The 16660-nt window shown below is 40.3% G+C and overlaps 1 protein-coding gene and 1 long non-coding RNA gene across 10 annotated transcripts in view; one reads left to right on the top strand and one right to left on the bottom strand.

The window, feature by feature from the left end:
- RBMS3 (RNA binding motif single stranded interacting protein 3) overlaps window positions 1-16660 on the top strand; it is a 939633-nt gene that overhangs the window by 838126 nt on the left and 84847 nt on the right. For all 9 annotated transcript variants that reach the window (XM_045008010.1, XM_045008014.1, XM_045008013.1 and 6 more), the window contains one exon: window positions 10343-10389. In XM_045008010.1, coding sequence (XP_044863945.1) covers window positions 10343-10389 — 47 coding nt within the window. The remainder of the gene's footprint in view (window positions 1-10342; window positions 10390-16660) is intronic.
- Window positions 416-9045, bottom strand: LOC123365294. The gene is made up of 4 exons (XR_006577518.1): window positions 8914-9045; window positions 6011-6085; window positions 3281-3427; window positions 416-507 (listed from the first exon to the last, which is right to left on the bottom strand). It is a non-coding gene; the product is annotated as an uncharacterized LOC123365294 (long non-coding RNA).

The following is a 16660-nucleotide window of genomic DNA, read 5'->3' as shown; positions in this document are numbered from 1 at the left end:
ATTTGCTTTTATTTCAATGGATTTCTAATCATGATGGACAAATCACTTAAATGTGTCTGGGAGATTTTATGGGGATTTAAATATGTATTTATTATTTTTCTTAAAAACTTATCATCCATTAGGTTAATCCCATGAAAATCAGAGTTTATTGAGCAGATATGTCTCCAGTGAAGTCAGGGAGTTCCATATACCTCCATCAAATCTGAATTTGGCCAGACGTGTGTAGCAAATTATTTGAATTTCCAATGATAATTCTTTCATTACTTGTTTTTCTTTACACTGATAGCTGCTCCTGTTATCTGTGGTTATACTGCCTTTTGTGAACAGCCAATAGATTAACAAAGTGATGTTTTGCTTTTAGCCAAGATTATCTATTTGTGGGAAATTCTCAAGAAAAGAAATAAACATGTATTTATTTATTTATTTATTTTAAATGTACTGAAGAGTTTCTTTGAACTGTCTTTTTGTTTTGATCTTCCATTCATTACATTTCTCCTCGGTGCTAGACTGCAATTTAGAAAGAAAAATTTACATAGGTCATTTGGGAGACTGAGATCCCCCCCCCCCCATGTTGTAAAGTCAATATCAGAGGACAGTCAAAGTTGCTGATCCTGGTACCAGCCTTCCTTTCTCTACCAGCAGCAGGAATTTAGAAACGATGAATAGGTCTGTGCCGGGCACATTTATAACTCAGACATAGATTTCTTTTTGTTCTTTGCAGGAGACAGGTGACACTCAGCTGTGCTCCATAATCCTAAGTGTGTTTGTAGGAATGATGCATTTTACATCTAGACAATTGTTATATAAAAAATTCTCATCTTTGGGAGATAATTTCCAGACCTGTCCAGACACACAGTACAACACACATATTCAGCCCATATGCCCAAAGGCATTTCTTATGTTTTAGAGTGCATGTATGTTAGGCATTAGAACTATTTTGTATGCATTATTTCAGTAAGAGCTTAAATTAACAAAAAGAAGAATTGTACCTCTAGGGAGAGGACTAGGAACACATAGCAACAGAAGGCAGGGGGAAAACACACCTCTGATTTAATGAGTTAAAATCTACATAGTAGTGATTTAAATCTTCCACAGGAACCCAAGAGTCAGGCATTTTCAAAAATGCCTAAATGAGTTGAGTGCCCAAATCCCATTTAATGTCACAGGGAGATGAGTTCCTAATGTACATAAGTGCTTTTGAAAATCTCAGCACACATGATTTCACTATCATTGGATTCAGGTCTATAAAAGACAGTTAAAATTGATTCAAAATAAATGGCTCAATTTGAATAAAATAAGAACTGACCTGAAACTTTATTCAAAATTCAAACCAAAAGTTTGCTTAGTCCAGACATTCAAGCCTCCAGTTTCCTTCCTGTAGAAAAGGCCATGGGAGTCTCTCATGGGGGTAGGAAAACTCCACGAGGTTCTACCCTCATGGGGTTTCTTCTAAAATCTTTCACTGGGGCAGAGCTTGCCCCATGGAAAAAAAAAGTAAGAGGTCTAGCCGCGAAGCCCTGCAATTTTTTAAAAATTCCCTTGGATCTCAGGCAGCAGCCTGAGACACAGGTCAATTCACTTATCTGCCTCTTTGCTGAATCTGAGGCCGCTAGTCCTCCTGTGCTCCCTGACAGCTTGGTTTCATTGGATCTCTACTTCCGGGAACTCACCTACTCATGACAGCCTCTGAAAGCCTTCCCCACTCACCATGAAGGGCAGGTTCCATAGTGCAGACATTACTGTAGTCTATCGCTGTATTAACACCTAGGCACATTCTTTGCAAGGTGGGGTTCCAAATCCCACCCAGCTATCTCCATGCATGTTTCTAGACCTGCATGTAGTCCATGAGGTTTGGTCCTTTTTGCTGAGACAAGTGCACTCTATTGTACAGATCTGCAAGTATCTGAGAGGTATGATATGGCCCTTATTTTTCATTTTTGCTAATCTCAGCATTTCCTGGTGCTGGCTAAAAGCAAAAGAAAGTGACCAAATACCACAAGACAAGCTATTTAGCTTTCTAGTTAGATTTCCAGTCCGGTTTTGAAGGCCCAGTAGAGTTTCAGATTGTTTGGCTAAGGCCCTCCACTGAACTTCTGAACCCTTTGAAGTTCACCAGTCACTACTTTTCCTCTTTTGCTGATTTGACTTTAAAATAAGATATTTTGACCTCTGACATATGCCAACTGTTTCTTCACAATTCTTAAAGCTGCACAGGGAGCACATGTGTATTAAAATAAGTGTCTCCCAGCATGCATCACTGGGAAATCTCCTGTTTCTTTTGTATACTGCTGTATATTTCAAAGTTGTCACATCTACACTTTAGTTTTATTTTTTAAAACCACTTCTTTTCTGAATTCAGGAGTATTTTTAATAAGGTGAAACTTTTCAGACAGAACTGCTTTAAATAATCAAAGGAAGGAACACTGCCAAGTTAACTTTCCTGCCAAGTAAGCTTATTTTATTAAAACAGTATTTTAAACAAATCTCATTTGGATTGTTGGTTCCCCACTCCCTTTTCCTTCTTAAAAAGAGTTTTCAGTTAGAGTATTTGCACTCAAGGCAAGAAGAATCCTTGTGCTTTGAGGCCTGCCAGATATCAAGAGCAGACACGGAAACACTTTAAGAAAAGTATGGCAATTGTAGTAGCAGAAATGTTAGTTTACTAAACTGTATTAAAGAGGGGCCCAACCAGGCCCCCATGGATGCAGATCACATCCTTCCTGTGAAGAAAGTGGGGGACAGGGTGCTGAATGGAGAAAGGGAGGTTCTGGAAGAAGGAGGCGTCATCAGTGCACTGTCTTCTCAGAGATTCCTCACAGAAATGAATAGAACCCCAGGAGGTATTATTTTTCCACAGCCCTAATTCTCCAGTGCAGATGCCCGCTTAAGGGAGTGGGATACCTAGAACAGAGGCTCTCAACCTTTGCAGACTACTGTACCCCCTTCAGGGGTCTTGATTTATCTTGCATACCCCAAGTGTCACCTCACTTAAAAACTACTTGCTTACAAAATCAGACATACAAATACAAGTGTCACAGCACACTGTTACTGAAAAATTGCTGACTTTCTCATTTTTACCATATCATTATAAAATACATCAATTGGAATATAAATATTGTACTTACATTTCAGTGTATAGTATATAGAGCAGTATACACAAGTCATTGTCTGTATACAATTTTAGTTTGTACTGATTTCACTAGTGCTTTTTATGTAGCCTGTTGAAAAATTGGCAAATATCTAGATGAGTTCATGTAGCCTCTGGAAGACTTCTAATTACCTCCAGGGGTATGTGTACCTCTGGCTGAGAACCACTGACATAGAGCAGCTGCCCTCTGGAGAACGCAATGGATCCATGCTAATGGAAGAGATGGTGGGGTGGAGAGTGGAGGATCCAGATCTGGTGAGGCACAGGGCATCTGGGTATCTATAAAATATATAGTTATATAGATAGATATAGATACACACACACACACACTCACACCAGTAGCCTCTGGTGTGTGTGTGTGTGTATGTATATATATAGATAGATAGATGTAGATGTCACCATAGATTTGCACATGCAGAGATAGATAGATCTATATAGTACGGGGAGGCAGTTTGTAACTGAAAATTCAGTCTCGGAGGTAACAATATGAGAGTATAGCTTTGAATAGAAACTGTTGCCCAAACATGTGGGGTCATGGTGGATAATCAGCTGAAAATGAGAACCCAGTATGATGCTGTGGCCAAAAAAACCTAGCATGATCCTGGAATGCATAAACAGGGGAATCTCTAGTAGAAGTAGCAAAGAATCCTGTGGCACCTTATAGACTAACAGACGTTTTGCCTCTATATTTGGAACTGGTGCAAACACTGCGGGAATACTTGGTTCAGTTCTGGTTTCCACAACCCAAAAAGTAGGTTGATTAATTGGAGAGGGTTTGGAGAAGAACCATAAGAATGACTGAAGGATTAGAAAACATGCCTTATAGTCACAGACTCAAGGAGCTCAGTCTACATATCTTAACAAGGAGAATGTGACTTGATTACTGTCTGTAAGTATCTCCATGGAGAACGAACATTTAATAATGGGTTCTTCAGTCTAATAGAGAAAGGCATAACATGATTCAATGGCTGGAAGCTGAAGCTAGACAAATAAGACTGGAAATAAGGTGTACATTTTTAACTGTGACAGTAATTAACCACTAAACCAAGGGTTGTGGTGGATTCTCCGTCACTGAACATTTTTAAATTAAGATTGGATGTTTTCCTAAAAGATTATGTTCTCGGAATTATTTGGGGGGAGTTCTATGGCCTGTGTTATACAGACTGGATGATCGCATGCCTTACCATGCATTGGTCTTTTTTTGTGTTTGTGTAAGGAAAATATTGTTCAGAATATAGCCCTTGCTGTTAGAGTTCAGAAACAGTCTACAGAGAAAAAATAAACCTGTCTTATTTCACAGGTTTTGAGATGTGCGGTTTTTTGACTAATCATTCCACAACATAATCATTTCTTCATGTGATTCACAAATTACAATTTACATACACAATGCAAATGAGGGTCTTTTTAATGAGGGAAACTTACTCATTTCTGTTTAAATCATAACAAAGAGGAAAAAAGGCTGAGCACAATTTTTTTGCCAGTGGAATTAAGCAAAGTAAAATGTTGAACGAGGGTTTTCAAGTTTCTTCCTTTCTAAACCAACCCTTGCCCTCAAGGGACATGACAAATTTTCTATTATTTCCTGTGTTTTTTTCAAGGAAGGATTTTAAGTTTGAAGAAAGATGCAGAGTGAGTAGTTTTATTAGAATCTGTTCATCTTCTGGGGTCAGTAATTAGAAAACTATATTATCAAAATATTGAAAATGTCATTCTTTTGAAAACTTGCAAAATTGCAAATATCTATTTCCTTGAATGCCTTTGAAGCTTCACAATTCATTGTAGTTAAAATGAGAGTGAAGTTAGTGAAAATTAGAGTATATTTTTTCATGATTAATGTCCATGGATCAAAACTAGTTAGTTTTCATAGAGCTGGTGTTCCTTGTGCCTTTAATAGTCGCTGATCTAAACTTTTCAAATTATCCTTTGACAGCTACATATGTGGTAGAGAGAATATTTATTTAGGGAATAACTAGTTATCAACCACACAAAAAAAAGTAAAGATGAACTGAAGATTTAAAAAATGATTTGTGGGAGAGAGTGTGGGGTGTGGGCTCTGGGAGTGAGTTTGGGTGTGGGAGGGGGTGCGGGTTCCAGGACAGGGCTCAGGGCTGAGGTAGGGGGTTGGGGTACAGGAGGGGGCTCAGGGCTGGAGAAGGAGTTTGAAGTGCAGGAGGGAGTGTGGGGTGCAGGCTCTGGGAGGGAGTTTGGGTGCGGAAGGGGGTTCCAACCTGGGGCAAGAGGTTCGGGTGCGGGTGGGGATGCGGGGTCTGGGAGGGAGGAGGGAGTTAGGGTGCAAGAGGGGGTTCCAAAGTGGGGCAGGGGCTTTGGGGTGTGGGCTCTGGCCGGGCAGCACTTACCTCAGACAGCTCCTGGTCTGTGGTGCAGTGGCACTAAGGTAGGCTCCCTGGCTCCACGCTGCTCCTGGAAGCAACCGGTATGTCCTAGGCCGAGGGACCCAGGGGTTCTGCATGCTGCCCACACCCAGAAGGCACTGCCCCCGCAGCTCCCTTTGGCTGTGGTTCCCAGACAATGGGAGCTGCGGAGCCGGCGCTGGGGACGGGGGCAGCATGCAGAGCTTCCCAGATCGCCTCTGTGCTTAGGGGCTGGACATGCCGGCCGATTCTGGGGAGTTGCACAGAGCCAGGGCAGGCAGGGAGCCTGCTTTAGCCCCACTGCGCTGCCGACCAGACGTTTAACAGCCCGGTCAGCAGTGCTGACCAGAGTCGCCAGGGTCCCTTTTTCACCAGGAGTTCAAGTGGAAAACTGGATGCATTGCCACCCTAATAGACTAGTCGTCTGCAAAATTACTAGGTGTAGTGAATTCTTAGATTGTTTTTGTTGGATTTTTTTCCTATTTTTTACCTTCTAAATGTTAAGTCTTGTCTTCTCTGTTTCAATGGAGGTCTTCACTGGAAGAGCCAGCAATGTGGGTTAGCCCTGAAGGGAAGAGGAGGGGATGTTGAATCTTTAACATAATGGCCTTTCTTCCAACTGTTCATGAGGCATTTGAATTCAAAAGTTGTTAAGGAAAACAGACAAACAGAGATTTAAACAGACTAAATAAAAAATCACTTCCCCATCAGTGAATCTGCTTTCACTTCTGTGGAGTTTGTGATATCCTAAGCCTACTCATTCTCTAGTCACCCAGGAAGTTGTTTGTTTATTATTATTAACAATAATAATTGCCAATGCTATCCTTTGATTTTAATTTAATTTTTGAACTGGTTAGATATTGAAATTCTGGGGTACCCAAAAGTACACAGTCACCAAAAAGATCAGTAAACACCAAAGTATGATCCCACCGTCAGCCTATCTGGTGTGGAAAATCTGTGGTCCAAATATTCAGTAACCAAAAAATTACCTGATAAATAACGGTCTGGAGTTTCAGCTAGTATATCATCATTAGTACCACTACTCAGAGAATGAAGGAGACACTATCCCCTCGCTGCAACATAAGTAATAGTGATGGATGAAAAAACTTGGAAGACAGTATTCACTACTTCACACAGCCGAGGAACTGGAAAACACTGAGGCATGAATTATGTGGCCTTCATCTCTTTGTGCTCAAGAACATCCTTCCAGCAATGTGCATCATCACTGGATGGAAGGCTGATGCTATCCCTCATATAATTTATCTAGTGTTTTTAATATTCTGGTTATTGTATTATGGAGAAAACAATGGATGGTTTTCACATATGCTATAGTTACTCATCAGTTTCTAGCCCTGATGAGTCATGAAACTTCAGACTGTAAACCTGTCAGTGGTGTAGGATGAATATTGGCTCTCTTGTGCCTCAGGCCAGTGCAATTTTGTAGGGAAGAATTACACAATTTGCTGGGAAAGAAGTAAACAATTCTCTATTTTGCAGCTGTTTGAAATGGCAGCTCTTTGAAACTGTTCAGAGGTGCAGAATGTTAGAGATATTGTGTTAGGTGTATTACTAGGCAAAATATATCACTGCATTTGTCTTGTCTGGCTCTCTAATATGAAGCTTTCATTTAATGGCAAATGTAATAGTAAAATGTATAGTGGTCACCATTAAAATTTTTGGGTCATATGTTGATCCCCTTACTGCACAAGTATGCCCTGTACTCTTCAGTCTGGAGTAAGGGTATCAGAATCTGGCTTTTTACGTTTTTGCTTTTCAAGCAGATAATGTTCACAGTAATCCTTATTTGTAGTACAGATAAAAGCTGGGAATGTGTTGGTAACATATATGCAAGGGAGAGTGGGTGGGTGGGTGGGGTGGGGTGGGGTGGGGTGGGTAGATGTGTGAGTAGATAGATAGATCGATTGATCCATGAAGTTATGCCAATTTGCACCAACTGAAGATCTGACCCATAAAAATGTGTTTAAATATCCCTGGGGAAAATATCTGTAACTATATAATAAATGTACTTTTGCCAGCCTCAGGTGCTCTCTGTTCGCCAATCAATCTCTACTGAAACTGTTTTTAACATCGCTAACTTCCAAGAAGCTGGCAAACAGGCTTTTCTTTATATTTATTCATTTTTGTATTTCCTCCTTTTTTTACCCATACTGGAATTTTATCTCCAAATTGCATTGATCCAGGGTGTTGGAAGTACAATATTAATTTCTGATCCAAAAACAGTTTTAAGGTTGTATATGTCATGACTATCAAATCTAACAACCCCTGCCTTACCCTTTGGGATCCCTCCTTTCCAAGGGTTTATAGCATTTGTTTGCAGGCTTGAGCAGGGGTGGCACGGAATATTAAAGTTTCAAAACACCATGATTTATGGAAAACCCCTTAAGTTTTTTTTAGAGGTTTAAAAATGTGTTAGAACTATTTTGTCTGTCCCTCCAGGGCTTGTACATGCTAATTAAGTTGTCTTTACTAGTAATGGGATATTAAAAAGTAGCACCAATAACAAATTTTATAACTATAAAAAAAAGTTTCTAAAATGTATCAGAGGCAAAATACATTTGGTATACAAGTGTTATTGGCAGTGTTCTGGGAAAACTTTCCAGAACCGGGTAATGTGACTATTACAAACAATACCATACACAGAGAAAGGAATGGAATGGTGTAAAGGAATGGAGAAGCAATGAGTGAGTTAAGCAGATCATGCTGAACACATGACGAAACGTCTGTTATGTCTCTACCATCATATATTTTGTTAAGGTTTACATATTTAGGGATTCCAAATAATGATTATTTTATATTCCAGACAGACAGATGGACATGCATTCGCGCGCGCACACATACACACACACACAGTTTTTGCTGGTAGCAGTACTTAAAGTTAAGGTTGTTAATAGTTGCCGCTATTTCGGATGCTCACAATTTTCTAGGCTATTTCCATTTTTTATGCTGAATTTTTCAGTTTTAGGACTCAAATGAACTATGGGGTTTTTTAAAATTAAGTTTGAGGAACTGTTCTTCCGCCATTTTTTGCTATGATTCAAGTGAAAAAAATAAATAAACATCACACTTATTTAAAAATATTCGCCACATATTCATGGGCTTAGTCTCCTGGGACAACTTCCACATAACTTGTATATATCTCATTGAAACAGCGATGTTTTCAACAAACAAAACAAAACAAAAACGTGCCCCAACATCAGGGACTGATTATAACCCTGAGTGAAGAAAAACCTTTTCCAGATTGCACAGTGCCATGTTAGCGGAACAGTATGATGCTCTGAATTTGAAGTTTTCTTTTAAAATAAATGCTTTTTTGTTTCTGAAAACACAGCCAGTCACATTGTAGACTGAGGTGCTGCTGCTGTGTTAACTCACCCTTTCAGAAAACAGTCTCCAACCAACCATTCTGTACCCTGTTGTCACCACAGTCCTGCATGGATCATCCCCTGCCTCTACAGAAGCAGGACCAGTCTCAGGCTCATTAAGCCTATGCACCGTCCCCCTTTCCTGATCCCTGTGAAGAGCCATCTGGGATGGGGCAGTGCTCAGATAGTAACAGTGGTTGTTACTTGTAAATATTTAGCTAAGACCTGGCAATGCCCTTTGCCCTGTCAACAGTGTGGATCCTGCAGTACAGTTATTACAGCATAAGCTTATGCCCACTTTTCCATAGAGATCTTCCACACCCTGGAATCCTTTTAAAGAAGATCTGCTGGGCAGCTGAGCCTGAGGAGCATCTACCTCCTCCCCTCCCTCCTTTATCCTCCCTCTCCCATGTCAGAGCCTCACATCTCGTGGCAGGACTTAAAAACATACTAACTTTTTAAAAGTAAATTTCCTCTGTTTAAAGACAAAATCCAAGTGAATGTAGCAGTCATGAGAGGTGGTGGGTTGTCAGCTCTGGCGATTCAAGTAGTGGCTCGACACAGTGAGGAGCTTGTGCTTCCCAAACTGTCCTGCCAGTCTGCCTCAACCCTGAACAAAAATACTGCCTGGAGGAGTGAGGAGGGTAGTTCATTCTCCATCTCTGTTCCATCCCTGGCTTTTCTGACACGTTTGCTAATGGTGATGTGGACAGTTGTTAGCTAGAAGCTGCTTTGACATTGCCAGCTCATTCCACACAGGTCACCATCTGATCCTGTAGTAATTACCGTCTGGATTTGTCCCAGTGACTGATAGCAGAAAGGCTGTGTTGTAGCGCTTTAACAAATTCTTTAGACAGCCATTCCCTAAAATATTTTATAAAGTAATCAGCACGTTTTTTTGATTGTGCTTTTCTGCTTGACTGCAGAGATTCAATGTTAAACAATCTACAACTGCTGCTGACAGTACAGAGAAATCATAGAGTGATCTGGTCATAGAAGGTGTGATCTTTGAAAGAAAATGTAGCTGTTCCTAAGCTTAACTCTTTCATACCCAGTCTGAATCTATTTATGAACTACCTGCCTCACTGGGAGGTAGCAGAACTTGGCCCTCAATTATACCAGTGTAAATGTGGAGTTAGTCCATTGATCACAGTGGAGTTACTGATTTATACTGGTGTAATTAAGAGTACAGTTTGGCCTAGAATGGTGTAGGGAGAGGATAGCAAAAATACTAACCCAACCAATAGGCTGGGGAAATCTCTGTCAAGGAAGGTAACCAGACTTTTCAAACTACTGTGAGAAATTTTAGCTTGCTTTGTGGACCTAAGTCAATGTACATCAAAAATGAACGCATGTTAAATGGAATTCTAAAAGAATGTTTAATGCCATTTTGTCTACAGCTAGAGTAAAAATCTGTTTTTTCCCCTAACTATGTGCAGGCTGGCATGGCTTTGACCTATGATCCAACAGCTGCTATACAGAATGGGTAAGTAACATATGCTTTTCAATTCCTTTTTTAAATTATTTGCGGGGCTCTCTTTCCAGTTTCTCTTCCTGCAGTGAAACTCATTCAGAAGCAAATTCATCCAATAATCATTTTATATGGCTATGTCAATGTGCACTGGCAAGTACATTCCATAGTTTTCATTTTTGTTTTTATTCTCTGTTGTGTGTAATATCTACTTAAACAAGAAGTTTCTTTTCCTAATAGTTTCCATCTCCATTTGGCAAACACTGTTTTTCCCCATTATTGACTTCATTTTAGTTAAAATAATTATTGTGAATGCCAGCATGGTTTGTGTAATAAGATTGTTACTTAATCTGAGTTCCTTCTGCTAGCTGGATGGCTGTCACAGCATTGCCTGAACAAAAAGGCTGAAGACAAAGCCTTAGATTAGTTTTTGAACAAAAGAGATTTAGGCTAGACTTATAAACTATGCTGACCTTCATTTTTCACCCACAACTTCCTGAGACAAATAATTGAAGGTGCAATTTTTGAAATGTGCCTGCATATTCAATCTTTAACTATCTGACCACCTGATTACACCTGCCATTAATAATTTCCAGCCAGATGATGATGGTTTTAAAATAGGATGTGTTCTGAGTCTAAAATATTTCACAGTGGCTGTTTAACCAAAGGGATGTTGATTGTAATAATTGCTTTCTACATGATCATCAGTTAAAAGTGTGGGAAATTGGTGAGTCTTGGTAGACCTCACTAAATTCCATACAAGCACTTGAGCAACTGTCATCGTGGACCTCCTGCCCATGAAGGGAAAAAGATATGAAACATTGAAAACTCTTGTTTTGTTTTTCAGTATCTCTTAGAGCATAGTTCAAATGTTTAAAAACAAACATTCCCAGTATTTGAAAACAAATGAACGATGATAATTAATACTTTTCAACTTCGCTCGACTTTACAAATGACATCCCTTCGAGGTAGACTTTCGTTTTGGGGGTGAAGGTGATAAGTCAGAGCAATAAAGTGACTTACCCAAGACCCCAAAGGGAGCTTTGTCAGAACCCTGATTTGAACTCTGAAGGTGCAATTTTTGAAATGTGCCTGCATAATTCAATCATTAACTATTTGACCACCTGATTACACCTGCCATTAATAACATCACTAGAGTTTAATAACATTACTACCCCTTGATTCAATTATTTCTTTTTAACTCCCCCACAATTCATCTATTAGTCTCTGTACATCATATGGAGGCAATTCATTTTTCGCATGCATACTTGCATATTTGATGGTATGTATTTTGTTGCATTGCTGTCATGGGTAAGTGCAATCAAAAACTAGCTAATGGGTTTTGTGCCTGCTTAAGTGTGGGAGCACCTTGATGTTTGGCTGGCAAAGTGAACAAATATGATTCAATATGTTCAGGTATGTTGGACTGTATCACACTCTGTATTGTAGCACAATTTTTCAGGTAGTGAGTATTCTTGTGTAATTCTTTAGCAATAATGGGAGATGAGCAGCTAAAGTCTGAACATCAAGTTGAGCATATACTCCAGTACTTGAAAAAGCAAGACATTATACTTGTGCTTGTAGCAAGATTGGGCAGGCCTATTCATGAGACCCATGGAGCTCTGCACAAAGCTGGTAAAATCCAGCTGACTTATTTGAGAGGTGTGGCCTATTAACTCCACCTGGCTTACAACAGAGGTGGAGTGGCTTTCAAAGGAGAGGCAACAGGATCATTAGGACAGGGGAGGGAAAATCTAGGGACAGCCAATCTCAAGGAGGAAGCCTAGGATGAGATTTGAGTTACTGATAAAACTAACCCCTAAGAAGGGTGACTGTTCCTGTTAGCAAGTCTTAACTCCACACAGGATATGAGGAAGATGGGAGTGGCTGTCTAGAGAGAGGCAGCTAGGACAGAGGTGGCCCTGGAAAGCTCATGGAGGAGCTAGAGTTTGTTATGGTATTGTTCTTGAGGTCACAACAGAGCCAAACCTTAAGGAAAGGAGTGAGTCTGGACACTAACTGAGGGTCTGTGTGTTCTCCTAATGACAAAAATGGGATTCAGTCCAGTCACTGTGTACTGTCAGTTTTATTACTGTATGGTTGTATATTTTCTTTTAAAGTCCATAGCGAAAGTAAAAAAAAAAAAAGGAAGTTTTCAACAACAACAAAACAAAGTTGTTTCCCCAACAAAGTAATGGATCATTTTCTTTTGAGACTACTAAGTTATAGGGCTTGATTCTCCATTCCATTACACTGTTTTTATGCCAATGGAATGCCATTAAAATCAATGGAATTACACCAGCATAAAACTGGTGTAATGGAGTGGAGACTCAGGCCCTTAGTGTACCATAACAATGCAAGATGAACATCTGAAGTACCAGTCACGGCACACTGTGCTGCAGAAGCTCTATTCCTCGCTCAATCTCTCTCTGCCTTTTCCGGCTTGTAATCAGGCTTTCTTGAACTGCATTTATAAAGGCACTTGGATTTTATTTCAGGGAGCAAGTAGGTAGTGCTACCTTATTAGTGTTACAATTCATTATATTACTATTAGTTGTTTAATGCACTTGTACAAGAGAATACAAAAGTCTTCTATGTGCATTGTAAATATACTCATTTAAAATGTTGCTGAGGTTTTAGTCCTGTTTTGAGTGTAAGATTGCAGCCTACTGTATCAGTTTAATATTGATAGCTGGGGGGACTATACTATAGATTTGCAGAGCAATGGGCTTGATATTCAGAGGTGTTTTCCATCTCTGACAGCTGACTCTGTGGCTTGTTGCAATGGAAACTTGCTGCTGTGATAATGCTTGGTAATACTCTTACATTATGTTAGCCCCAGGATGCTATTCATGAATCTGACTTTTTCAGTACTGCCTATGGACATGAGGCATGAGCAAATGGTGTTTATTTCTGGGCAAATAAGGTCTTGCCATTGTGCACGTTCTATGTAAAAGGTTGCACATTCTCCCATAGGATAGTAACCATATTGACATTTTTGGCAGTGTCTTACAAAGAGTCAAATCTCCGAATCTAGCTTGCTTTTTTTGATGGAGTGAAATATGTGAACTATTTGACAACAAAAAGTTTCCTCGGAGCACTGTCTGTCCTATGTGCTAGATATCTGATATCCCCTTATCGTGAACACGGTTCTATTAAGGTGATTTATAAATCTCTCCTTATAAACTTTTCTTATGGCAATGGGAGCTGTGTGAATGTATCCCAGAGCAGACTTTTACCTGTAACGAGGTGTGAATGTGTTTCTTTGTGCACATAATATCCACATACAAAAGATCCTTTTTTTTTTTTTTTTTTTGAGTGAAAGAGCAGCCTCCACTTTGCAGGTGCAGTTTGCAACTGCAAAATTTGCACCTGCATTGTTGCACTTGCTTTTGAGTTGGAGATATGTGCACCTGATTGCAGGTGGAGGGGCAAGTAATTTTGATTTGCACCTGCAAATGATTTTGTGTGTGCAAATTGCACCTGCAGAAAGAGAGGCTAAGCCTCAGTCTTTGAGAATGCACATATATAGGTCATAACATATAGTTCGATTACCTCCAAATCTACAATTCTGGTGAAGTATAGTGCTTTCCAATGCCAGTGAATTTGGGGACCAAATTCAGTGGTGAATCTAGAAGGGCCAAAAAGGAGTCAAAGCTGATGTCACTTCTGCCAGTTCTCCCCACCACCACCTCTGCGCACTCCAGTGTATACATTGGCAGCTAAGATTTCTAGATTCCACTAGATGCATGCATTCATTCATTCTCACAGTCACCAACATGTAACTGTCACCTCACATCTCCTCAAGTTAAGTCTCAAGAAGTTTGTGGTGTCACAAAAACCAAGAGGCCACAGAGAGAAGCAGAGCAAGAAAAGCAACTGTCAGGAGAGTATAGCAATGTGTGTGTCAGAGTAGGCTCAGCATGTATGTTACACAAGTTCAGACTCCATCAGTGAATGGGTGTAAGGGAGTTTGGGTGGGATGTTTGTGAGGTGCCTCCAAGAGAGGCAGCACACTACTCACAGCACAGGGAAAGAGGTGTCTAAGGTGGCTTTAAATTACCTCCCAGTTCTGGGCTGCTGCAACAGGGAACTGTCTAATCTATGGCACCCCAAGCCAGCCTACCTTTGGGCAGCAATGCCATTGAGCATTGCCACTGTCCACTGTGCCCTCATGACCTCTACCTCCTGGTTCTGCCCCCCAGCATACCATCTACACCTGGACTTGCAGAGGGGGTTTCGGAAGACATCCTGCAGCTGACTTGCTCAATTCCTTCACTGAGGGAATTCTCCCTGAGAAGGATGAGGCTTTTCCACCCCTTTCCACTGCAGAGTATGGCCCAGTGTCATTAAAATTACAGTACAACTGTAGGCTTGTTTTTCCTATTAAGTTGTTTGTTCTGTCAAAATTCTCTCCTTTCTTTTCTGTGGTGCCCTGGAATGTCTCTGAGTGCCCTGATAATTTGTTTAAAATGATACCTGTTTGAAAGCATTCCAGACCATGACAGACAAATGGCATTGGCGGGGGAGTTGAGAGGCATGTATTTTTCACATTACCCGAGTGTGTATTCCAAAAGCTTATATAATAGTCACATAGCTGCCGCTCTAAGTTGAAAATGAAATGGTTAGCTGTCTATAGAGTTATTGGCTTAAGCAGGGAATCAGCATTAGGGGATTAAATAGGACGTGGTTTCTCTTCTCAACTGTCTTCCACCTGATAGCTCTTACCTTGAGTGGCAGTATTTTAACTTCCTAGAGAGTGAAATAACATTCCATATTTGATGGATAGGATTAGAACAGTAAGAACAAAAATGCATTGTTTTCTCTAAAGGGTTCCCCCTTTACAGTATCTCTTTACTTGTGAGGTTTATTTATATTTCTATTGTGCAGTTCCCCGCGGAGTTTCCTGTAAATTCTGTCATTTTCATTTATGGTCTACAGCTTGCCTCGGTACATTTGCTAAAAGATAGCATGGCCAAAGTGAAATCTGATTAGCCATTGACTGGGAACAGATCACTTGTGGTCAGCAGAGCATTCTAACAGGACTAGGGAAAACATATGCGTTGTGCTAATGTCACAGGTAAATGTATTCAAAAAATTATTTGGTTTTAAATAACAGCGTCTGTTCGGTCCCTGCTGAACAACAGTGTAACAAAAAATGCTTCTCCTTCTCCTTCTGTCTTCTCCTTCATTATCTCATAAATAGGATACATGCAAAATGTTATATGGAGACATTTTACAAACAGCTGTCTGGGCAGCACTCTTAGGCAATATAGAGATTCTTAAAAATGGCAATTTATTGCTGTTTTTTCCAGAGTTCAGCCTGCTGCCCATGCTATTTTAAAATCGTATCCGTTTTCAGTATTTCAAATAATTTCATTTCTCTTCTCCCCTGCTCTTTTTGGACATTTTCTTCCAATGTTCAAAGAAGGGAGCCTGCTTTTCCCAGCCTACCTGTTTCTCCTGACTCAGTGATTTATTTTACTCCTCATCCAGAATCTGCTACATTAAATAGATTGATTAGTATTAAATCCTGATTTGTCAAAGTGATGGTTAAGCAGTGTACTAGTGTAAAAAAAAAAAAAAAGATAATGTTGTTTTGTTGCATGTCTCTTGTGGAAGGCTACTGTTAATTTCCTTTCCTGAGTGTGGGGGAGATGTCATAGGAAGGGGAAGAATACATTCTAATTCACCCCTCTGCAGAAAGCATTTCTGCAAAATCCTATCACCACTTATACCCAGTGCAGGCCTCAAGTGATGTGCTCGACGTAGAAATAAAAACGATAAAATAAATCAGAGGTTGAGATTTCCAGAGCTGTCTAGAGGAGTTAGAGACTAGACAAGGTGGGTGAGGTTAATATCTTTTATTGGACCAACTTCTGTTGGTGAGAAAGACAAGCTTTCGAGCCACACAGAACTCCTCAAGTCTGAGAAAGATACTCCGAGCATCCCAGCTAAATGCAAGGAAGAACAGATTGCTTAGCAAAAGTAGTTAAAGACAAAAACAACCCGTCACATGTGAGTGAACACTTTTCACAAAGCGATCACTCTATGTCTGACCTATCAGTTCTCATCCTCGAAGGAAACCTGCACAACACTTTCAAAAGACAAGCCTGGAAGTCAGAGATGACTCGTGCCTGCTGATAGTGGGAAGCACAATGTAAAGGGGGGAGCGTGTGACCACCCCATGCGTTGCCTCTAGGAGGAACCTTCCAGCCTCACCTCCCAGGGGCAGGGCAGCCAATCCCATCGGCTCCTGGGGGCGGGCACAGGAGCAGGGAGCATG

The sequence above is a fragment of the Mauremys mutica genome, chromosome 2 (assembly GCF_020497125.1).
Source record: "Mauremys mutica isolate MM-2020 ecotype Southern chromosome 2, ASM2049712v1, whole genome shotgun sequence".
Classification (NCBI taxonomy): domain Eukaryota; kingdom Metazoa; phylum Chordata; order Testudines; family Geoemydidae; genus Mauremys; species Mauremys mutica.
The sequence above is the reverse complement of the archived record's forward strand: the minus strand, read 5'-3'. Positions and strand labels throughout refer to the sequence as shown.